Source organism: Pelodiscus sinensis, chromosome 1 (genome assembly GCF_049634645.1).
Source record: "Pelodiscus sinensis isolate JC-2024 chromosome 1, ASM4963464v1, whole genome shotgun sequence".
Lineage (NCBI taxonomy): Eukaryota > Metazoa > Chordata > Testudines > Trionychidae > Pelodiscus > Pelodiscus sinensis.
The window spans coordinates 101,848,990-101,873,244 of NC_134711.1; the positions used below are offsets into that span (position 1 = coordinate 101,848,990).

A 24,255-nucleotide genomic window follows, 5' to 3' on the forward strand; every position below is an offset into this window, starting at 1 on the left:
ATCTGCAAAAGCTTATGCTCCGATAAATCTGTTAGTCTATAAGGTGCCACAGGATTTATCCTTTATACTGAATTTCCTCTTATTCTTGAACGAGAATGGCTTCTGTGTAGCCCATGATTGATAAAACCATTTATTTGGTGTATACTGCTCACATGTCTCTAACATTTAATCTATTGCAATCCTGACCAGGTCAGAATTAAGTCAGATAGTTTATTATAAACAAGTCTAGTTATTTATTAATAATCAGATGCATTGCCAGCCAAGCTCAAGTAGAGAGGCTGTGCAATGATATAGGAAGTAGGGATGTTATATATCATTTAATTCAACAATCATCTAAGTGCACAACATCTTAGGGGTTACATGATTATTTGACATTTTCTAGTGCGCTCCCAACCCCACTCCTGGGAACCCCCGTGCCACCCTGCACTGCTGCCTCTGTATCAGAGGCAGCAGCACAGGGCAGTAAGCAGAATCCAATCCACAAGAGGAGCAGCCCCTCCCCTTGATGGTTAATCGTTTACATGACTACACACCAATATCCCTAATAGGAAGGCACCTCTCCACTTGGGGGAAAAACAGGTGCAATTTCTTGCACTTTAAAAATTTAAGAACATTTAATAAGAAAAAATAGAGAAAGGAAGTGCCTACCTTATATTAAGCTAGTATTCTATACTAGGAGAGCCTCGCTGTGGCCAGTTAGATTTCGTTGATTTACCAATGAATGAGCATCCAAAATAACCCAACTGCCCACCTGCATCTCACATCAAATGCAGAAACCATCAGTGCATGAGACTATTCGAAGCCCAGATCAATATCTTTCAGTGCACATAGCTTATCCTCAGTGAAGATAAGCATACTATTCTCTCCCTCCCCCGTACAGAGAACATTGGGCTCCATTGTCCATTTCCTTTGCACAGCCATGTCTGCTATCTTCTCACCCACAAAATATCCTACAGTATTACATTTTTTGCTATTTAAACATTAAGTGTACATTTGTAAATGTTTCGGCACTTAGCTTTCTACAGGAAAGTTAATTTGTTGACTAAGTTTGGTTTTGCTTTCTCTGTGCTAAACCTTTTTTCCTCTTCTCCCATTTCCTTCCAAAGCTATTATTTTCTCACTGCCTTCTTCCCTTTTTCTCCTATTCTTTCCTAGAGCTAAGTGAAGGAGATATCAACCGTGGGCAACCTGCAGCCTACAGACCCCATTCACCCAAGCACCTCGCACACACTGGGGCCCCACATCACCTATTCCTCTCCCTACTTCCCAGCAGTTTTGGAGCACTACATATCTGCTTATAGAGCTCTGTCCTTGCTCCTCCCCCTCCCTCACAGACCTGATTTCTGGTGTTTCAGCTGTTTGCTCAAGCTCTGGGAGGGAGGGGGAAGAGTAGGAACAGAACCAAATCAGTCAATGTGTGGCACTTTGAAAGTGCTGGGAAGGGGAGGAGGAGCAAGGGCGGGGCTCCAGTGCCCCAGTGCATGAGAGGCTTGTGGGGGAGTAGGGCAGATGTGGTCAGCAGGCCACAGGTGGAATCTCAGCAGCCATGGGCAACTGAGATGGAGGGCCACTCATGCAGCCAACTCACTGTTCTTGGTTGTCCATTGCTGCTCTATATCCTTTTCACCACACCGCTTAGCCTCTACCACCCCCACACTTGTCTCCCCTATTTGGCTATGTCCATTCTACTAGCCATCTCATATCTTATCCTGCTCACAGACATTACCTGGCTAGTCTAAAACCAATACTCACCTCTTTCTTCATCCCCACAATAAGTCTGAAAACATTTCCAAAGCGGTTTACTTAACCTAATAACAATGGTGCTTTACAATTTAATATACACGGTGGTCAATAAAGGAGGGTGCAGTCTACCAGGAAGTAGTCAGCCTACAGGAGTGCTTTTCTCTTGATAAACCATACTAAGTACAAAGTGTTATAGCAGGCGTTTATCACCCCCTGATATCACAAGCAATGTGCATGTTGTAAAATGTTCAGTCCATAATAAACTTGACAGAATTGATCCCGTTTTATAACTTAACTCTGAGAATGAAATCTACTTCTGTTATCACAGAACAGTAATCCCAAGCCCCCTTTTAACTTTCATAGTTTGGTGGTCTCAGCTGTTTTTGTTCATAAAATACTCTCTCATATATATATATTATAGAATTCCCTATTTTCCATAAGGCTGTAGACAAGATACAATTCTGTATGAATCTTGAAACATGACTATGGCATAGCACAAAACTCAGTAATTAGTAGTAACCAGACTGCGGGCATACAGAGGCTGAGATCTAGAGATTCCAAGCTTAAAGAAAGAACAGACTTCTTGTTTAATTGTTTGTTTGTTTTTTATTTGGGAAAAGTGCTTACAAAAGGCAGCTGCAGAACAATACATCATAGACCTCAGCAACAACTTCTTATTCCATTTTAAAAGTGAAAGGAGAGGCTGTCTCAAGGCAAGAGCAGCAGCAGAACAAATCATGGGGCATCCATGAATCATTAAAAAGCAGCAATAATTTAACGCAAAGTTAAGATTCCTGCATTGGACCTTTGGTGGCAAAATATGAGCTTTTCTCAGTGGAATTGTATCCTGCTATTGTATGACTGCTAGTTCTTCTCTAGGTAACCCAGTAACTTACAACAAGTTGTGCAGCTCTTCTAGGCAACCTGCATAACTCAGATGAGATATGAGCCATCAGTGCCTTGAACCCAGTACTATAGTGATTTCCTGGATAAGCTCATGGCTTGAGTGATTATCAATGATATAAAACTATGTGAGCAATGCACGTAAGGGATTCCAACTTGATGTTCTACTGGATAACAATATGGTGAAAGCCCTCTTCTGTCTAACCAGATTCCTACTTTTAGCCAGTCCCTATAATATACATTAGAGAGAGCTGGTGTATTAAGGAGTGCTAAATTATCTCTGATGGTTAAGACCATTGTCACAGACAGGGCTGAGACCACTAAACTAGTTTCATGTCCAACTGGAAGCTACAATTCATACACCAAAAGGGGAGGAGAGGTGCGTTTTTTTAAAACATACAAAAATCTCCCAGCCCTTGAGATCCAACTCTGCGTTTATTTGTTTATACACATAGAAAGTTCTCCTTTCACGTACAAACACATTTTCCTTTCATGCTAAACACAGTAAAAACCTGGAACATTCGCACCTGGTTCTGGTAACACAGTAGTAATAGTAATGTGCAAGTAAACAAGAGACCAAAACCACAAATGAAGATGTGTACATGAGGGGGTTGGAACAGAGCTGAAGCCAGCAAGAAGTACGTGTGTCTGGCCTGAAACTGGAAGTATTGATTTGAAGTCCACAGCAGAAAAAGGCCTCTGGCTAATTCATATCCCCCACTGCATGGCCACTGCTCTCATTTTTGTATCTGGGCTCTTCAAGATGAGTGTGAAAGTCCTGTAAACATTTTAACCCTGGAACTGGGTGAATCCTGTCAGGAACACAGATGAAGCAACAAACCTAAGCTAACTGTTTGACAGTTAATTCATTTTACAAAAACTAACGTTTTAAAGATTTCTTGTTATTTGTTTAAACAGAGAAAAACAAACACTCCTGGGGCAAGGGGAGGAGACAGACCCTGGGTAAAAGTTATTACAACAGCACCTGGAATTGATAGGCCTGCCTAGGAGAAACACAGGCACTGCCACAACACCACAGGAAAGAGCTACTGCCTGATGCTGAGCAGACAGTCCAAACTCCACTGACAGGTGCTATAGATCCAAGTCATAGTAATCTTCCAACTCGTCGTGAAACAAGTCCCACTCGTCCTCGGAGTCTGTCAACTCATCATCACCGCCTGCTGCCAAAAGCATGAGCAACATCTCGCCGAGCTCAAAGGTCACCACCTCATCTTCGTCGTTCTCAAAGGGATCGCTGCTCTCCCTCTCCTCAATGAATTCCCAGAACCGATTCCTTCGCTGGGCCTGCAAAAGGAACCCAGTTATTGCTCTGACCGTGAGAGTTACATGATACACATGCTCCTAGGGCTTACAATGCTCAGCTCCCAAGTGTAGAACATGCAGTTAGTCATGCTTCATAATGGGATCTGCATTTACTCCTGCTATATCTGACCACCAACATTTCTGCCTCAGGATATACGTGACATTCAGAAATAGGATTTAAATGACTTCTCTCTCCCAGTCTGCCCTCCATCACTTCCAGTCTTTGGACCACTCTCCCCCCCTTCAATCCTCTAGGTATGATTTATTACATCAGCAAATCTGAGGGACTCAGACCTTTTCCTTCCCTCTTCCAAAAAGTCCACCACCCTTTTTTTAGAAAGCAAAAGCAGTGAGACTCACCCGATATCTACTTGATGTTCCCACTTTCTGTCTCTGTGGCTCCTCTCGGCGACCATCAGGATATGCATGTTTGTAAAAACAGTTCCCTCCAAATGGACAGCTCCCACGGCCTTCATCAAAATACCTGCATGGCTTGTTGCTGGAAAGGAAAATATCGCAACCCTTACTCACAGCAGAGCCAGTCAGAATTCAGTATTGCATTTGCTTATCGTCCGGGGGGGTCTCTTTAAATATGCACCATTTTCTGCTGATGTCATTTTATCAATAAAATACATACACAGCAATGAGTATGTGCATACCCAACAGATGTGCGTGTGGGTAGATGCATGCATAGGGAAGCTGATGACTCACAGTGCACAAGTCTACTCCCTTATGGCTGTATCAATCATGTACTGAGTAGGTAAGGAAAAAGCTTGTGAGGTCAATAAGTACATAGGAAAGCTAGGTGACGGTGTGGATGCATGCATCTCTGGGTGAATAAGTAAGGATGCACTTCACATGTGAGGGGGGGAAGGGTGGAAAAGAGGTATGAGAGGGCTTTAGATAACACCCTTGTTCTCCAGGTGTGCCCTTATCTCTGCAGTCTTAATTTGACAAAAGGCTGCAGTGCTCGTACCTCATTGCCTCCTTGTATTTCTGAATGAGTTTCTGCTTCTCTTCCTTCTCCTCCACCCAGTACTCACTTGGAATGACAAAGTTAGATGTGATCCGACATTCTGGGCAGGACCTGGGGAACGAAGAAACTGCACTGCAAAATTCCACATTATAGGGGGCGTTCTGTCCTATTATAAAATATACCATGGTATAAATCCCATCTTTAAACTCACTGCCAGGACTTTGTATTTCTTTTTCAGTCTATGTTTTCTTTTGCACAAGAAGACACCCTTAACTTTTCCTTTTCTTTCAGAACTCAACTCACCAGCTGATCATTTTGTCTCCACAGAACTTGGAAAAAAAAACATTTCACACAGACTCCTTTTTCTTTAGATTTAGATCAATTTATTTCTTGTAGTTTTGTTTGATGCGTTTCTTTAGAACGCCTTAAAGAGGGTTTGGGTCATTGCTGGCTAATGAATTAGGGCAGTGAAAAGTTAAGAAACATACATTCAGAACTGGTTCATCTGTTTCACCATCCAATCTGGGTGCCTAAAACCTTTAAATGGCAAAACATGACTTTCATCCAAATACGCAGATTTTCCAAACTAATCTAGATCAGGTGTAAACACAAACTACTACCCCAGATTACTTCAGTTCTGGATTAATGTTAGTTAGGATGCATTAAATGCAGTCTTTGTGGGAGGACTTCTTTTCAAGTTGTCACAAGATACTAAATTCTTTCCAAGTAACAAAGCACAATCAAGATGGGGAAGTGCCTCACTTTATAATCTTGCTCTCAAATTGTTTAGCGCTCCTCCACTTGCGGATGCACTTGAGACAGTAAGTATGGTTGCAGTTGGACAAGATCCCAAAGCGGCGTTCACTGGGGTTAGCTTTTTCATATACCACCTCCATGCAGATCCCACACACCATATCTTTACTACGCTGGACAGCAAATGAGAGCTCCATGTCCTTCTCATGAGCCTCAATGCAAGACTGAAGGGGAGAAAAAAAGAAAAAAAAACGGCTTGTAATCTTGTGCACTATTTAATAAGTTTTAACTCACTCGTTTAATCTTAAATTTATTCTCCACTGCAAAGGACATGAACCATAGGAAGTTCAGTTTTTCAGATAAAAGGAGACAACAGTCAACTTCAAGTTCAGGCCCTTTCCCAAGAATCCAAGCAAAAATAGCTGAACTACAGTTTCACGGAAAGTGACCTAAGTTACCCACACTTGAGTGTCTGAAAAGAGAATCAGTACAATTATACAGACTTCATCTTCAATGCAGACAGAGTCCAGCTTCTTTTAAACAAGGCTGCTTTGAAAACAGTCACTTTGCAATGTGAACCTTGTTAACGGATTGACTTGCATGAAATCAACTTCAGAAGAAAAGGAATGGATAATAAGTGATCATACAAGGCAAGGGAGTGACTTGAACCTACACAAGCCACTTGTATGCTTACCTTTATGTGTTGGGATCTCTGGGCAGCATCAACTGGATGTAGGACCTGCAAGCCACACATATCACACACATCCCCATGGATATACACGCAGTTCTCTCCATAACGACATTCTCCTACGGCAGCGTAGGGGCACAGTTGCTTCTTCATCTCCACGTTTGCTTGCTGTTTCTCATACTCTTCCTCAATTACCATTCCCTGCAAGGGCGTTTCAATGCAGGAAGGGGCTGCTGCAGGGGGAAGTTAGAGACAGTAAACATGTTAAATTTGAGTGCTAGGGTTTTTGCTATGAAGGCTTTTCAGCTATAAAAACTTTGGATAAACCAACTCATTTTATCCAGACCACATAACAAAAAATGCACAAAGTGTTTGTTAAAAAAATATCCCTCAAAACCTTGCCCTGATGCTTAACAATTTTGTCACCCCTAGAAAGAAATGAGGAAGTAATTTCAACTCTGATTCTCTCAGCTTTCAGTATAAGCAAGGCAAGGCAATCAGTGCATTAGCAGTGAGAGTGAAACTTAGCCAACAGGACAACGATCAATACTAAGAAAACTGATCAATTCTGAAAATGGGTAAATACCCTTGTGGTTCAAACATGTTTGGTTCAAGTATGAACTGGATACAAGCATATTGAAAGTAGGTTAAAAACCTTACCCGCTGTGCTTTTTGAACCAGAGTTTAAGCTGGATTTACTCCAGTTGAAACAAGCTTCAGTACATGGTGGTTAACTCTTGTGTTTCAAACACTAAAACTGGTGTTTTATCCCTATACACCCAATGCTTAGGTCCTGCAAAAGAGGAAGGATACTTACCAGGAGGACTAACTTGGAGTTCTAAAAATACTGCTTCAGCAGATTATGCTCATGAGTCCTGTTACTTAGCATGTTATTGCACAGGCTATAGTTCTTAAGCAGTTAGTTCCTGGGGTAGTTTTCACCACAGGAAATGTTCTAGAACAGGAGATACAAGAACCCTGCCCAAATTTCTTACTACTTCTCTGGTAAATATCTCAAATCCCCCTTCTGAAATGTAAGGGGGAAATAATGAGCATGGATTTGTTGAGATCATACCTGCAAATCATTCTGATCACAGATAAGTAATCTTTGTTTCCTCTTCATAAATTGCCTCAGCTGTTCTTCACTCTGGGAAGAACTAGAAGTATTAGTCCCCCAGGAACTAGCTGAAACAGTGATTAAAGGACTGAAGGACTTCTGTTCTTTAACAGCCATGTGATTATCCTGGTCATCAAGAGAGCAACACTGAGTAAGTTTGTGAATTTAAGTTAAAGAAAATGCTCTGTAAGTTCCTAGATATTTGCACAGACAGTGCTAAAATTAAACTGGAAGTGTGGAAGCAACCCTAGCAAAAGGAGCCCCAAGAGCTTTTGATTAGCAGGATCTCTGCCTGGTCATAAACTGAGCTGAAAGCCTTACACACTTGTCTACTTTTTCTAGGCTGAGATGGATTCTTCTTGGGATTTCTTCCTGTATGTCAAGAACACACAGGATAATTTGTGAAAAGGTATACCAATTTCCTTTTATTATCCATATTATAGAGAAACCTAACCAATCCAATCATGAGACAAGATAATTGTGCAGTTTTAAATGACGATAACAACACTAAAGTTTAATGTTCAATATGGATAAAGAGGATGAGCAAGAACATCTTGCACTTTACTTATCTTAATGTTGATCAGAAACGCAAGTAACGAAAACAGTCAACTATAAGTTCAAATGGATCTTCTGCTGGCCTACTAAGCAGCAGGTTCAAATAAACCTTTAAGAATAGTCTTCTTTTTTCACTTAATAGATGCTGAAAGGCTTACTTTAACCCTGGAGAAAGATAATCCAAGATTTGATATAGGAAAGAGAAAACAATCCAATATAAAATGAAAAGGATAAGATCCCGAGGCTCGTTCCTTTAAGGAACAAGAAACATTTCCACCTTAGGATATAAGGTTTCCAAGGAAAGGTTTACAAATGTGATTTGCTGGGTTTCTTCCAAGAGCAGTCTTCATCTAATGAACTCCAAGATGTGAAATGCCAGAAGAAGGAATTATGGATCTGGGTGCACGTTCAATCCTTCCTTGTGAGATAACAGGTCTGGAAAAGAAGATAAGAATCACCTGTTGCTCCTCTGCCAGGAGACCACTTGGAACCAGAACTACTTTATAAACTGGGACTGCAAGAACTGTGTGTTGCCTCTTGTATCTCTTCTACAAGAGCCAGTGGCAGAGAAGGAAAAATATAAGGTCTCTACCCCCATGGAGCAGAAAAGTATGGGGCATGTCCTTTTGTTCACATTGTCAGGCATTTGGTATTCTCTGCAGAAACCAGTAAGTATTTCTGGATGTCCCCCACTTCAAGATAATTGAACCACAAATGACTTAAATTAAAGATCAGTCATATTGATCCTTGCACAGTGTGTCTGCTATGGACTCAATTTGCTAATCCCAAAGAATTGCTTCTCAACTGAAATAACAAGCTCTCTAGTTGCTCTCCTTCTTCAATCCTCTATGTATCATGATACTATATTGGGATGAAGGGACCTCTAACGGGGTTTCTGGTGGCCAGAGCATGTGCAACTCCACTGGCTGAGCAAAGTAAGAAAAATTTGGGTCGGCTGGCTGTTGTGTGACCCTGCAAACTATTTTTTCCATCTGCATCAAGAGAAGAAAGCAGATTTCAAAATGTTTACAATGGAGAAATGGAGTAGATCACGGACTGTGAAATCCCCCCCAATACTGCTTGGCTGTTTTTCTTAGTCTGGCCTCCCAGTGCGGTTTGCCTCACTGATTAGGAAACTCTGGATTTTAGGAATACGCTGAGTGCTGAAAGCAAGCTTGAACCCCAAGAGTATTTCCTGTGCATTTGCTACAGCAAACGTATCTGAAGCATACAGTGCAAAGACCAAGGACTAATATTGAAGAAAGGCATTGTTGTTTTTCATATGAATAATTTTCTAGGAAAACTTCAATCTGAACTTTTCAGAAACAACCTGGAAGCTGCGGTACAGATCTCTTTTTAAAGTCACTATCAAAATATCACATGTATCAGGTATCTGGGGTGGATAAACATTGATTTATTTTTCAAATCTTTTTTATTTAAATACGATTTTTAAGATACAAAATTACTCATTTAAAAGTATCAGTTACAATTAAATCTCATCACAAACATGCTACTCCTACACTTACAGTCTCATAAAAATGAATTAATGGCTCTAGTCTACCCAGCCTAACTACCAGTTCTTGCTTCTTGAAAGTTCCGGGCTTTCAATTTCTGTTTCTCAGCAGCTTAAAAAATAACATGTGCAAATAAAGACAAGCGGAACAGGATTGGTTTTGTTTTATGCTTATGTATTAGTGGACCATGACCAACCATGCCAGAGAAGTTAGTTAAGACATTGTCTTACGACTTTCCCCACATACTTTTGCCACAAAAAATCTGTCATGGAATCTGGGCATAAAAGATCCCCTATCAGGTAATATTTTGAAAACATTTGTTCCCCAAGTAAAAAAGAAAAATGTGTTAAGTATAAGCAGTGCAAGATGACGACGCAGGGTCTAGTTGCAAGACTGAAACATCATAAGCAAAACTGCTTATTGGGAGAAAATTATGTGGATGAAGCTGTGGATATGGCTGAGTGGATCAAATGGTTAGTACCTTAATTCAAAAAAACAATGAGGAGTCCTGTGGCACCTTAAAAACTAACAGATTTATTTGAGCATAAGTTTTTGTGGGTAAAAACCATTGCGTCATTTTTCAAGACTCTGTCTTTTACTGCAAGTGTGATTTGACAAGTAAATTCCCAAGCTGTTTACTGTGTTGGATGCTGCTAGAAAAAAAGTTTAGTTTAGCTAATTCCTTATGGCTTGTTTAATTAGTTAACTTGGTTTAGAATCTATCACTCAAGTATACAATACAGAAAGCTGCATTAAGAGAAATCTGGAGTTGCCAGTTGCCACTGTCATTTTCTTATTTTATATTACCTAATACACGCCCCTTATTTTGGAACACCATAACCACAGGCCATAATGGTAATGCCATAAGTCTATTCCCTATTTCACTTCAGCTTAATTCAGCTTTTCAACAGAATCCCATTCTATACTTTTTTTTGTTTGAGAAAACAAAGCCAACCACACACAAGTGCCAGCGAGTTACAAGGGGCTTACTCCAAAATTAAACACACTTTAAGCAGTCAGTCAGTCTTAGCTTTTTTGGTAACTTGATTTAAATCAATCCACTCTGAACAGTGCACACATCACTCTCATAAGCAGCTTCCTGACATTCCCAAGTAATAGCTTTCATTTCTGTCTAGTAGCAATATTCCAAGAAAGGCAGGAGCTTGGACTAAAGGTGCAAATCGTAGTTTTGCCACAACAGTACGAGTCACAACAATTTTCATTAAAAAAACAAAACCATCACCACAACTGCCTTGGCTCTTATCCATTTGACCGAGTGTCTTCGAATTATTGTCCAAAAGTGCTGATCTTACAGTCTTGAAAGATATGATCTTCTCGTCCAAATACTGACTGTCACAACCACTTGAGAACGTGGACTCAGGCAAGTCCTTGGGGCCCTGAAAAAGCTCATCAGGATCTTTGCTATCAAATGAATGGCTAGCTGCAATATAAGCTTGTCTGTAGGTTCCATATGTCACACTAATGCAGTACTGTACTATTTACTTCCTTGGATTCCCAGGACTAGATTTTTAATGCTCACTACCAACCTTTAAAGCTATCATGGCACCTAAAAATGTAGATATTCTTTGAAAAAAATCCCACTAAATGTTTAGCTGCATGCTTATGTGCCTGGCACTGTTAGAAATCTGCCAACATAAAGGGTTTTTTCCCATTTTCCTGAAATGCACATACAAAATGTTCCCAAGAATCAAGTGTTAGTGGTGCATTGTAATACGTTCCCGCTATCATCCAACAGGAAGAAGCTGAGATATGTTCAATGAGGAACATGAAAGGAATCTCTCTAGTCATGGGTTCCTCTTCCCTTCCAATTCAAAATGTCATTTTGATACATAGGTATTCTGGAGAAATCTCCCCTGGTCTTAGTGTATTCCTCTCTTGTTCTCTCAGTACAGGTCAGAACCCTGTGATTGATAAGCACTTTCATAAATTAAAATAAATACCCAAAACAAGTCCAAGGAATAGAAGGGGTTTGCTTGTTTTTTTAAATAAAAGGATATGGAACGAGACTAGGAGAAAATGAAAAGTTATTAAAGTAATGTATGACTAGGAGAGGCCTCTGTTATTGCAGACAACCCCCTCATATAGTTCCATTCAGAAACATACCAACCTCCATCTTAAAACTAGTCAGATTGTTAGTCCCCATTGTTAGCTCCATACTGAAGGTTGTTCTAGATCATCACTCCTCAGATGATTAAAAACCACATTCTAACTTCTTGCTTGAATTTATGAGCACATCATACCCATTTGTTCTTGTGTCAACATTATCCTTGAGCTTAAATAGCTCTTCTGTTTAACTATCCCAATTCCTGCAATGTATTTACAGAGCAATCCTAACTCCTCTCAGCCTTCATTCGGGTAGGCTAACCAAGTCATGCTCTTTTGGTCTTCTCTCATACATTCAGTTCTCTGTTCCTCTGATCATCCCGTAGCCCTCTTCTGCTCCTGTTCCAATTTGACTTTTTTTTTTTTTTAAAGGGTGATCAAATTTGTACAATGACGTTAATACTTCACATCTCTACTGGAAATACCTTGCCTGATGCATCATATGATTGCATGTGCCTTTTCCATCACCATATTCCACTGACTATCCTGTGACTGACCAATATTGTCAGGTCTCTTAAGAAGCTAAGACCAGCCATCAGACCAATTTCACCAGCAGAAGTTTTTTCAATTGTGTGACCCTTTCCTGCAGTGAAAACAGAACAGTATACTGTCTCCGTAAATAAAAAGCACTGCAAAGGAAAACAGATGGATCTTTATTCCTGTGGGCCTACTAGAACATCCAAGCTATATAGACCAAATGATTATTTAAATCACCAATTCTGATACCTCCAGGACAGAATTCACCCTGTAAAATGATTGCCTTAAAATTAAACAGCACCAAAAGCTGCCCTTTCCCTGTAGTCTTAAATGCGGAATTATTCCCTGTTCATGCTAAGGATGTAAAAGACTAGTCGACTATCCAATAAGGATTTGCTTATCGGATAGTATTTTGACTAGTCAATATCAAAGGGGCAGTCGCTTTTCAAAGGGGCAGCCACTGGCATGTACAGCAGTGGCTCCATGTGCTGTCCCTCATGCACAGGCACCAACCCCACAGCTACCAGCCAAGCTGCAGGAGTGGTGTCCACAGGCAAGGACAGCTGTGCAGTGGCTGCTCCTTTAAAATGCTGCCTGTGCACCAGCTGACCTTAGGTTCCAGGGAAGTCCCCCGCTGACCCCGGGCTCCATGGCTTTGAAATGCACAAGAGTCCCCACTGGGGACTCTTGTGCATTTCAAAACAGGCACCCAAGTGCAGCCTGGAGTCAGTGGGACTTACTGCTGGCCCAGGGCTATATGTGGAGTTCCACATTCCTCCTTTGAACTCCTCCATTTCAAAGTTGATGGAAATCCATTTACTAGTCAATTAACTGCATTTTAACATCCTTAGTTCATGTTAGCAGAAGAAGTAGAGGGTGTACTCACTATGCAGATATAAAAGCAAGAGTAGAATGGGTCTTAGAATCTCAGAATCGTAATGACTCAACCCCAAAGTTCCCTCCACTATAGCCATGATTGTGCAGTGTACCACAGCTGTTCATGCTCCACCATGGAGTTTGTATCACTCAGATTCACAGATGCTGTATTATCAGGCAGCAAAACCTCTTCTAAATAAGCATTTTCAGACTGCTTGTTTCCTCCCGGCCCTGGGAATAAAGGCAACACAAGGATTCTCTAAAGAAGACCAAACAACAGATGTACTGATATATTTTGGTAACAAGAGGGGCACCCTCTTTCTTGGACTCTTGATTTCTTGCCATCATCATGTCACACAAAGTCAATTATAGAAAGATAAACACTAGAAAGAAAAGAACCTAATATGGTTTCAGCTAAAAATTGTACATGTGCAACACATGTGCACACCTTCTCTAATGGGAAAGAGAGGTAAGATCCTGCAGCCTACTTAGGCTAGGGGAAAAAGTGGAACTGAGGAACTACAGGGTGAATCCTTCTTTATGTAGTTATACAACAGTGAGGGGCACAAGGCAGCTAGCGGGCCAAATCCGGCCTGCAGCCACCTCGCCAGCACGCTTACTACAGAGCAGCTGCAGAGGCTTTAAACAGCAGGCTGCTAATTTCTATGTAGTCTGGGCAGGGAGAAGAAAGGTCCCACGCCCCCTCCACATAAGCGTGGCCCTTGATCACTTACTAAAATCTTGGAGTGCCCCCCCCATTAAAAATTATTGCCCAACCCTGTTCCAGAGCATCTGATCAGTACCACAAGTACTCCACTGCCCCCAGTAACTGCTGCTGAATCATTGTACTGCCCACGCAAGAGCATGAAAGTCAATTTAAGAATAGGGGGATCAATTAAAAGCAATTCACAAAGAATATATTCCACTTTAAAAACACAAGCATTCACATTCATCGCATGTCTTAAGATGACAAAACACTGAACAAGTAGTTTGCAAACTGCATATAATTTGTGAACCCACCAAAAAAAAAAAGTTATTGTTAGTCCATGATGTGCTTACCACGTCCACAATATGGTTGCCCAGGGACAAATTCTACAGCATTCACCCAGTCTTCAGCACCTGCTCCTGTAGCTGCCAGATCTGTATCTTCAACTTCAGTCTCACCAGTGCTTGTTTCAAGTGCTTCAGGGAGAGATGGGAGGTCTGAAGATGCTGAGGGATAACTTTTTGCAGCTGGATTCACAGTAGTCACTTCTTCCCGCTTCAATGGCTTGGTATGTTCATATCTAACAAATTAAATGCAGCATGTGAGCTCAGTAAGAAGTTACCCGTAAGTCAACCATACAATAGTATTGTACAAAGGACTGATATGGAAGCTGGAGTTACTGAGGCAGAATAACAGAGGTGCCCTAGATATCCCAGAGCTAGATTAGAGAAGTGACTTTTTATGCCAACAGAAATATTTTACTTAACCTACCAGCACTGCTTAAGGGGACTGTAGCTACTGATGATTTTGCAGGAGATGAAGCGGTCCACAGCAAATTCACCTGTGTGCTTTTTATAACTGCTTATTTCAACCATATCTGAATCTGGCCCTTTCAAAGAATATGCCATGATTGAATGCTTCCTACTTGCTCAACATTTCATCATTCTGCCTCATTCAGATATCTTTATCTAATTCTAAACATTAAATACTTGGACTCAGTAAACGTATTTCCACTTCCCCCATCTAAACTCCCTGGCCTTACCCACAACTATGATAACACACAAAAGGTATCGCTATTTACTAATAAAAGCCCTTAATTCCATATCAACCATGAGACTGAAAATGTTGCTTCTTTAGAAGTCCAAGCCTGACAGTCCTCAGGCTCCTCAGATTAGAAAATTAATTTTATTTGCAGATATGAGATCTATTTTTCTGTTAATATTTTAAGAGAAATTTGACAAAGATTTTTACACTGATGGCAACAGTTAATAGAGACGAGACAACTGTTAAATATAAAAGGTGGAGACGTGCCAGTGGCGTAGTAAGGGGAGGGGGGGAGACAGTTGCCCCCGGGCGCCATGCTAGAGGGGCACCAATTTAGCAGAGGAGAGAAGGACGACACTAGGAATCTTAGGACCCCACGGGCGCTGGACGGACAGCAGAAGGGACAGCACTAGGACCCCACAGGCACTGGCTGCTTCCGCACCTGCAGGAAAATCGAAACTAAAGTGCCCGGCGAGTGTGGCACACAGGGGGGGGTTCAGGCAGAGCATGCACAGAACGCAGCTAACGCACAGGTCCCCACCTGTGAATACAACCCCCACAATCCCTTTGGCCACCAGTTGGTCCGAGGCACTGCCCATTGGGCCACAGCATCCAGGTCTTTGCCTGTAGTAGCCCCTCCCCAGAAACCACAGCTGTAGCAAAAATGTATATTTTAATATTGGTTATCAGATTATAAGTATGATGCATAAGGATTTGATGTAATGACTTGTTTATAAGTTCTGTAGCTTCTATTTCTCTCAGTCTCTCATTATTAGATAATGTTTACTGCAAGGCCTTGCTCCCTGTTAAGTATTGTAAATTAAGTTGTACCCCTTGTAACTATTGATCTTGTCTGAAACTCAGTTGTTTGGTGTGAGTGGAGGATGTGTGTGAGTGAAAGCCATGGCAGATACCCAGGTGATCAAAAAGTGGAAACTTTGAAGGTAAAAGGAAACATGCATTGTGTTTTGAGGCTGAACTGAATTCGCAACATTGCCAAACTCTGTAGACAGGCAGAGACACTCCTCCTCCCTCCCCCCCCCCCCAGAGTAAAAGACAAGGATGGGAACCCTGACAATCACCATCAAATGAACACAGATTACCACCTCCTAAAGGTGGATGACTGTAGCATGACACTGCAAAACAGATACTCCAATGGGAACTTTCATGTATAAAAAGGGAAGCTCTTGCCATGGGACTCTGGGTTCAGTCCTGCAAGCCAAGTTTCAGAGGAACCCCGACTCCTCACTCAGTCAGCCTTGCCTGGCCAGTAAGACTGACTCGAGCCACCATGCAGGGCCGGCCTGAACCATTTTGGTGCCCCAGGCTCGGGCGCCACCCCTGGACACACACAGCATGCGTGGGCCCGCTCCCGGGGTGCACGGTGCATGCACTGTCCAGCCCACCCTGGCTACCACTGCTGGTGCACGTGCCGGACCGTGCAAGGCCCCTCAGCTGTGGGGGGAAAGGGCGCTGCTGGCCAGCACCGCGGGGCCGGTGCTGCGGGAGCTGGGCACGTGGCGCCTGATGGCAGCTATAAGGGATGACGCCATGCACCCCTTACAGCTGCCATCAGGCACCCCCAATTGGTTGGTGCCCTGGGCAGCTGCCCGGCTCACCTACCCCTCAGTCTGGCCCTGCCACCATGGACTGGTAACTATGCACCATCTGCAGGACGTGTGTCTGTTTCTTTATAAAGCATATGCTAACTGCTTCTCTACTGTATTCTCAATAAACATAGTGTATTGCCTTTTCACCTGAAAAAGAGCCCGTGTGCTTCTTATAAGCATAACACAGGCACTGATTGTTGGCCAGAGGGCGCATCAGTCTGACTGGAAGCAAAGCGACCCCGTGCACCAGAGAGAGCCCCACGTGGTGATGGCGGGACAGACAAGCGAGGGGGGGGTCTGGCTGGGGGTTGAGGGGCGCAAATTTTGCCTTTGCCCCTAGATGCATAACACCCTCACTACACCTCTGAGAAGTACTTAGTTATTCTGACTGGAGAGAGGGCATCCCAGTACTAAGGGAAACATCAACAGTCTCAAAAGGAAGTCAACCATGACTCCTAGCATGGTTCCCTTGCTCTTTCAATTGAGAATCTTAAGCCTTCACACCTATGCACATCTACAAATTGACTACAAGTAAGTGGTATAGGCCTGCATATAAAAAACAGCTGTTCTTAAATTGACCCAAGTTTACATTCATATACTAGTAAATCCACTATCTATGAGAGAGAAAAAAATGATTTTGTATTAGATTTTTTTCTGCTAGTTTTTCTACAGTGTGCGACTGTAGACAATGATGCAATAAATATTTGACCATATGCAGGATTCAATAAGTAGGGTGCAAAGTCCAAGACCTAAAAGTAGTCTTTGAAGTTTATTCAATTTGTGATTGTTTAGCCTTGCTAACCCGCTTCCAGACTGGGACAATTTCAAAATCCTTTGTATGCACACCTCGTTAGAGAGTTATAGGCCTCTATTTTAAGTAAGTCTAAGTTTGCACAGACAATACTTCAGATGCTTTACCACTACACTTCAAAGTTATATTCCCTAGAAAGGGCCTCAAAAGTGTCACATGCGCATTTCTCAACAGTGATTAGTAAAATCTGTTATTTCTTAAGACACCGACCCACTTTCCACATGTAATTGATTATCTCAACAGTCCTGTCAGTTTGAAAGTCATCTAGATTTTTACAACTATACATAATTAAGCAATTGTTACCACAGGTGCCAGATGTGACAGCTGCTTATGTCTGAACAGTAGCCTTTTTCCTCCCTTTTGTCTGTTTATTCCTGCAGTGAAGTAAGCAATGCATTTGAGATATCACTGTAGGACACAGCAAAAAGGAGGAGGTGGGCTGCAAAGACGAGTTTCTTATTAAAACAATTTAGTAGTTTCAGGGGAATACAGGAAAATATTGTTCAAGTTTTGTTTTATCTTTTCTTCCTTTAATAGACAAGCTCTACTGAATCTTACAGACTGGAACTTGAGAATGAATGTCCCTCTTTCAGAAGTAGCAACATTCAGCAATATTTCCTTACCGGCAACGATCTCCGTAAGCACAGCATCCTCGCTGATAATACCTGCACACCATAGCAGACTGACTTGTGGAAAGATCATGGGAGTAACGGCAATTGTTCCCTTCCTTGCAAACTCCATGCATGAAATACCTGCAAAACAGGAGATTACAGAAGTAAACCAATGGAAGAGAGGAAACTGCATAGATAGGATTTTATCATCACAGGTTACCATCCAAAGTAAAACATACATGAAATGAAAGCAATGTTGAATTCATACGAACTTCAGTATTAAGTAGTGATGAATTCTTGGACTACATGTCACTGTAAGGCTATAAACAAAGTTTAAATGATGAGTAGTAAGAGGAAATCCTAGTGAGAGGTACCCCATTTGAAATGTACCTGGGTTGTACTTTTAAATTTAAGATAATGTTCAGACAGAGCAAGGTTAGACTGCCAAGACTACTGTACAAATAAAGGACACATGCTACTCTCATGCAGAGGGTAGCTAAACCAAGGAGGAGGAAACTGGAATACCAATCCTGTGAAGAGTGTAGCAGTTTATTTCAGGGGCTAAAAGGTAGTGTTTGTTCAACCAGCTGTAACACAACCTCTAGTAGCACAACCTCTTCCACAGAGGCCATCGGTGCAAGACCACATCCGCAAAGTTTCCGAAGGAGCTAAACTGCCATGCTGAAGTCAGTATCCAAAGGAACCTTGCAAAAGTGCTCTGCGTCTATAGTATGTTTCCGCTGCTTGCAAGCGTCATGAAATCAGCACCAATTTGGGTCCTCAGTGAATTCAAGTAGCTGGACTTCTTGGTAATCCTGCTCCTTGCCAGAGCAGGAAGAAACTGAGTTTCCTATCCCCATATAGATAGCAAATGTTGGAGCTTACCTATTCTTAATAAAGTTCTTCACACAGCCTTTAAAGAGAACTAAAACTAAACCATCTGCTTTCAAAACTTCCGGCTACAACTCAGGACCAAATCTACACAAACACCCTCCCAAATCCCCAGCCAGGAGTTTTCTGCTACCCAAGATACACACATTTGGAAATCCCAGATGACCCATCATCTCAAGCATCGGATAATCCCACACATAAGGATTATCTGGTTATATTGACTTTCTCCTGAGACTCTATGCTACCAGCACTCCTTGCTAATTTCAAGACACCACCAATTTCCTGAGGAAACTACAGAACATCAGTAATCTTCCTGAAAACACCAGCCTGGCCACCATGGATTTAGAAGCTATTTGCATCAACATTCCACATGTTGACAGATTACTGGCTGTCAGGAACACCATCCCTGATGAGGCCACTGCACACCTGGTTACAAAGCTCTGCAACTTTGTCCTCACCCACAACTATTTCCAATTTGGAAACAATTTGTATCTTCAAGTCAGCGGCACAGCCATGGGCACTCACATGGCCCCACTATGTGTCAACATCTTTATGGTTGTCCTTGAAAAATGTTTCCTCAGCTCTCACCCCCCTAGCACTCTTCCTCTACTTACGCTACATGACAACATTTTCATCATATGGACCCACGGGAAGAAGACAGAGATTTCAACAACTTCCACCTCACCATCAACCTCAGCCTGGACCAGTCCACACAAGAAATTCAGTTCCTTGACACTACAGTACAATTACACTACAGACATTTCCACCACCTTATACCCCTCTGCCAAACTGGACAGTCTCTACAAGAAAGGATTAATTGACATAAATCAGGTATTGGAAAAGGTAACAGAAACCTGCTGGGGAACAATTTAACTTGCCCAGACACTCATTAATGGATCTCAGAGTTTGCATATTATTGCAAGCCAATTTCAAAAACCAGCTTGAAAGGGAGTCTGCAGAGCTTAATTTCATTTACAAGTTTGATATCTGCAACAGAGGTCTAAATGAAGAACATGAGTGGATGGCCTGCTACATTCCACAGTCCAATGACATTGAAAAAACAAGCACAGAGTACTTAAGAGCACTTAGTACCCATTCTATCAGTTTCATTTATCATGGACACACTGACAGTTTTTTCCCCATTTTCCCCTTCTTTCCCCACCCCATCTCCTCTCTCTGTGCTATTTATTTGGAAACTGGACCCCTTAACTCCATTCATCTGAAAAAGTAGGGTGTGCCCACGAAAGCTCATGATACCATCTACATTCTTCATTACTCTCTAAGGTGCTGCAAGACTAGTAGTTATTTTTTCAGTTACAGACTAACACGGCTATCCCTCTGAAACTTTAAAGATAATGTTCAAAGTTATCTTAACTATTGTAAACAAAATTCACTTGAGTATCATGGTTATAATTAAACAATAAAATGTAATGCAATTTTGTTCCTGAGATTGAAGTCAGGGAATTCAAACTTCTGACTGCATAAGTCACATTACACATTTAGATTACCATATATGGTGCTGACATACCTATGCACATCCCTAAAACACAGCTTGATAGAACAGTATGGCTCCAACTACAAACACAAGTATAAATTAATGTTCAAGATACTAGAAATTAGGTCATGACACAAATGGTCAGACTCCAAAGTGAGTATTTATAAATTTATATTAAGACAATCTTTAAATTTAGCTGGAAAATAAGCAAATAAGCAAAACAGAACATATTACATCCTGAGAGATTAAACTGAAAAAAGTAGTGACTCAGACTTCCTCCTTTTTATAAAAAAGATTGCTTCTCAAATTTAAGCTTTCAAAAAACTCATGACAACTATCAAGAATTCAATACATTTGAGAAAATCAATCACCAGAAGCGATCAAGAAAAAAAGGATGTAAGTTTGAGACAAGGTAACAAACCCCATCCTCTCATGTTCTATGCCCTGCCCTGCAATTTAACATCTCGGGATCAAGATGTTCAAGTTGATTTGTGACAATGATTCCTAACATCTTTCAAAGATCAATTTAATTTTTTTTACCTAAGGCGCCCCTGGATCCAAAGCTGATCTTAGTGACACTCTGCCTTGTAGCAACAGCAGTTTCTGAAGGGTTGGAATTACCTGTGCATGGAGAACTAATTAATTTGATTGTAATAGGGATCATGATGCATATACAAGATTATTGATGTCCTTTCAAATTTTAACTATGTTCTATGAAATTATGTGGTCATCAAGGTCTGCGGGAGATTTTGCTGAGGTGTCAAATAGAAATTAGCAGAGTTGGAATTAGTAGTTGGACCAAGCAGACTTATTTAGAAACCCATCCCTCTGATTCCAAGCATGAAGACCAGACTTCATTTCTTAGCCAATCTTCTTTTTGCCTCCCAACACACAGGACTGGCTTGAAAATCTGCCAAATTCTCAATTTGGATGGCCAGAGTGGAATATGTGAAATGACCAGAGTCCAATTTGAAGAGGCTACCAGGAAAGGTGTGTGTCTACAACTGTATTTGTTGGTTCTTCAATAACTCTATGTTAAGCACCAAAATTATTTAGTTAGTAGGATAGGGACTTATTAATTGTGTTCTTGGACTTTAAATACAGAATTGCAATCTCTTTTGAACAATTTGTCTCTATCTTGGAGAAATAACTTGAGTTATGAAACGTATGGCAAGCAGAATGCATGTTTCTTGCTGGGGAAGACCAGAAGAATCCTGACTGACAGTATGAACCAAATGTCCCACCAACCTCCAGAAGTAGTTCACACTATCTGCAGTCCACATTAAGGATGTTAACTAGTAATTAATTTACTAGTCGAGTAGTCAATGGAATTTCCATCCACTACTCGACTAGTCAAGCACTTCCATGTTCCACCTCTGAAATGTACAAGAGCCCTAGTGGGGGCTCTTGTGTATTTCAAAGTGGAAGCGCCCACATGGAGCCTGAGGTCAGCAGGGGAGCCTGAGGTCACGCGCTGGCCCCAGGCTCCATGCTGTGCTTCCTCTTTGAAATGCACAAGAGCCCCGGCTGGGGACTCTTGTACATTTCAAAACTGGCACACCGCTTGGAGCCTGGGGTCAACTGGGGAGCCCCCAGCTGATCCCAGACTAACGGTGTTAAGTATCAAGTAATTCACTAATCAAATAGTCAATGCATTTTTGCATCAACTATTTGATTAGTTCTGCCCCTTGTGCATGCGCCTTGTTGGAGCGTGGCAGCTTCCGTGTTCTTATGATCCCAGGAGCTATGCCAGCAGGACCTTAGTGCTCCTGATAGGTTCAACCAAGCTAGAAAGGTCAAGGGGGGAGGAGCCAGACTAAGCATGCACACCTATCCTCCAGGATTGGGGGCTTGGCTCAGGGCTAGCAACTCTGACATAGAAAAAGCTTATTGTTAAGATACCCAAGAAGGGAGCACTCAAGGACTGTAATAACTGGTATGGCATCACTTTCCTTTGAGTGCCAAGCAAGATCCTTGCTAAGATCATTATTCAGCAGATTGTGGACACTGTTGATAAATAACTGAGGAAAGAGCAAGCTGGCTTTCGTAAAGGAAGGGGGGGTGTAGATCAAATGTTTGTACTGCGTAACATCACTGAGCAATGCATTGAATGGCAAAGGCAGTTGTTCATCAACTTTATTGATTCTGAAAAAGCCTCTGAGAGCATTCATAAGGATAGTCTTGTGGTATTCCATATGCTCTCAAAATACGCCAAACAAGAAGTACAGCTCATTAAGAGCTTTTATAATAATTTCACATGCAGCATGGGGAACAATGATCTATGCTTTGAAGTTAAGACTGGAGTAAGACATGGATGCGTCATGTCTCCAATGTTTTTTAACTTAGTCACATGCTGGTTATGCGGCGTACAACAATGAGCCAAGAGGCATCAGATGCACTGTCTTCTCCACATTAGAGGACCTTAATTTTGCTGATGACTTTGTGCTGCTCTCCTATATGCATCATGATATGCAAGAGAAGACAATTGACTCTGCACCTTCGGAAAACAGGTCAGACTAAGTTAGCCAGAAGACAGAAGTCATGACTCTAAATATTGAGGCACCAGCATTAGTTAAGATTGATGGCCAAAACCTAGATCAGAGAGCTTTATATACTTGGGTAGTATTATCAGGCAAGACAGAGGCATCAGAAGCGATATCCAGAGCAGACTCAGTAAAGCCAGAAATGTTTTCATGAGTCTGAATGCTGTATGGAAGTCATCACAGTACAGCATCCATACCAAACTGAAGTTTTATCAACACTATTATGTGGACCAGAATGCTGGCGGATGACAGAGTAACGACCTCAATAAATTGTTGACTTTTCATACCAGAAGTCTTCGGAGGATCTTCTGTATTTTTTGGCCAAGAATAATTTCAAATCAGCACCTGCTTGCGTGGTGCAAACAAGATGACATGGCTACCATCATTATGAAAAGATGCTGGAGATGGATTGGGCACATGCTCAGGAAAGATGGAAGCTCCATCACAAAGATTGCTATGCACCGGATCCCTGAAGGGAAGCGGAAATGAGGACAACCCAAGACAACCTGATGCCTGACTGCTGAAGTAGAAATGAGGAGCATGAACCAGACTTGGGCCAGAGATAGACAGAAGTGGAGGACCTCTGTTGCTGCCCTACACGCCAAAGGACGTGAAGGGCAATGATCATTTGATTAGTTGATAGGGCAGCACTGCCCCTTTGAAATGAAACACTGTGGCGGCAAAACGGCAGCGCCGCATGGAGCCCAGGATCCCGGGCTTCATGCAGCGCTGCCGCTTTGAAGTACCCCCTTCCTCCCCTCACTTGCTGCCTCTATCTATAGAGGCTCTTCTATTATTATAAAAGCTTTAGCTATAGAGGCAGCAAGGGGAGGGAAGGGGGAAAGGGACTAGTCGACTATCCTGTTGACTAGTCCCTAACATCCATATCCCAGGCTCCACCCGGCATTTCAAAGCAGCAGCGCCGCACTGAGCCTGGAGTCAGCTGAGGAGTCCCCAGGTGATCCTGGCTCCAAGCAGCGCTGCCACTTTGAAATGCCGCACAGAGCCCAGGGCATCCCCAGCTCATCCGGGCTCCACCCAACATTTCAAAGCAGCAACATCGCTTGGAGCCAATATCATCTGGGGACTCCCTAGCTGACCCCAATCTCAGTGCAACGCTGTCGCTTTTAAGTACCCCCCCTCTTCTCCTCCGCCATGCTGCCTCTACCTGATAAGAGGTAGCAAGCGAGGGGAACAACTAGTGGACTATCCTGTCGACTATCCGATAAGTATTTGCTTATCAGATAGTCGACTAGTCCTTTACATTCCTAGTCCACGTACATATCATCTACTGAGCATAACTTCTACCTCACCACTTTTCACAAGACCACAGATACTGGCATTTTGTATTTGGGTAAAGAAAAAAAATAATTATATTGTTAGTAATGCTCAGTCTTGCATTTTAAGTAAACTAGATGCAATGCTCCTTGTGGACATTTATCATAATATTAAAAACATCCAAATACTTATAAAAATAGTATCAATATCCCCATTT

The 24,255-nt window shown here is 42.0% G+C and overlaps 1 protein-coding gene across 4 annotated transcripts in view; it reads right to left on the reverse strand.

Annotated features, from left to right (window-relative positions):
• Positions 1–3,062: 3,062 nt before the first annotated feature.
• MKRN1 (makorin ring finger protein 1) overlaps positions 3,063–24,255 on the reverse strand; it is a 32,523-nt gene continuing 11,330 nt past the window's right edge. The window contains exons 2-8 of one of the 4 annotated variants that reach the window (XM_075939746.1): positions 17,844–17,972; positions 14,109–14,335; positions 6,393–6,616; positions 5,708–5,922; positions 4,946–5,056; positions 4,330–4,468; positions 3,063–3,951 (exon numbers count right to left, since the gene is read on the reverse strand). In XM_075939746.1, the coding sequence (XP_075795861.1) occupies positions 3,739–3,951; positions 4,330–4,468; positions 4,946–5,056; positions 5,708–5,922; positions 6,393–6,616; positions 14,109–14,335; positions 17,844–17,972 (1,258 nt within the window). In that variant the 3' untranslated portion in view covers positions 3,063–3,738. Of the gene's footprint in view, positions 3,952–4,329; positions 4,469–4,945; positions 5,057–5,707; positions 5,923–6,392; positions 6,620–14,108; positions 14,336–17,843; positions 17,973–24,255 lie in introns of all 4 variants that reach the window. The other 3 variants (XM_075939742.1, XM_075939750.1, XM_075939749.1) reach the window with 3 other exon arrangements.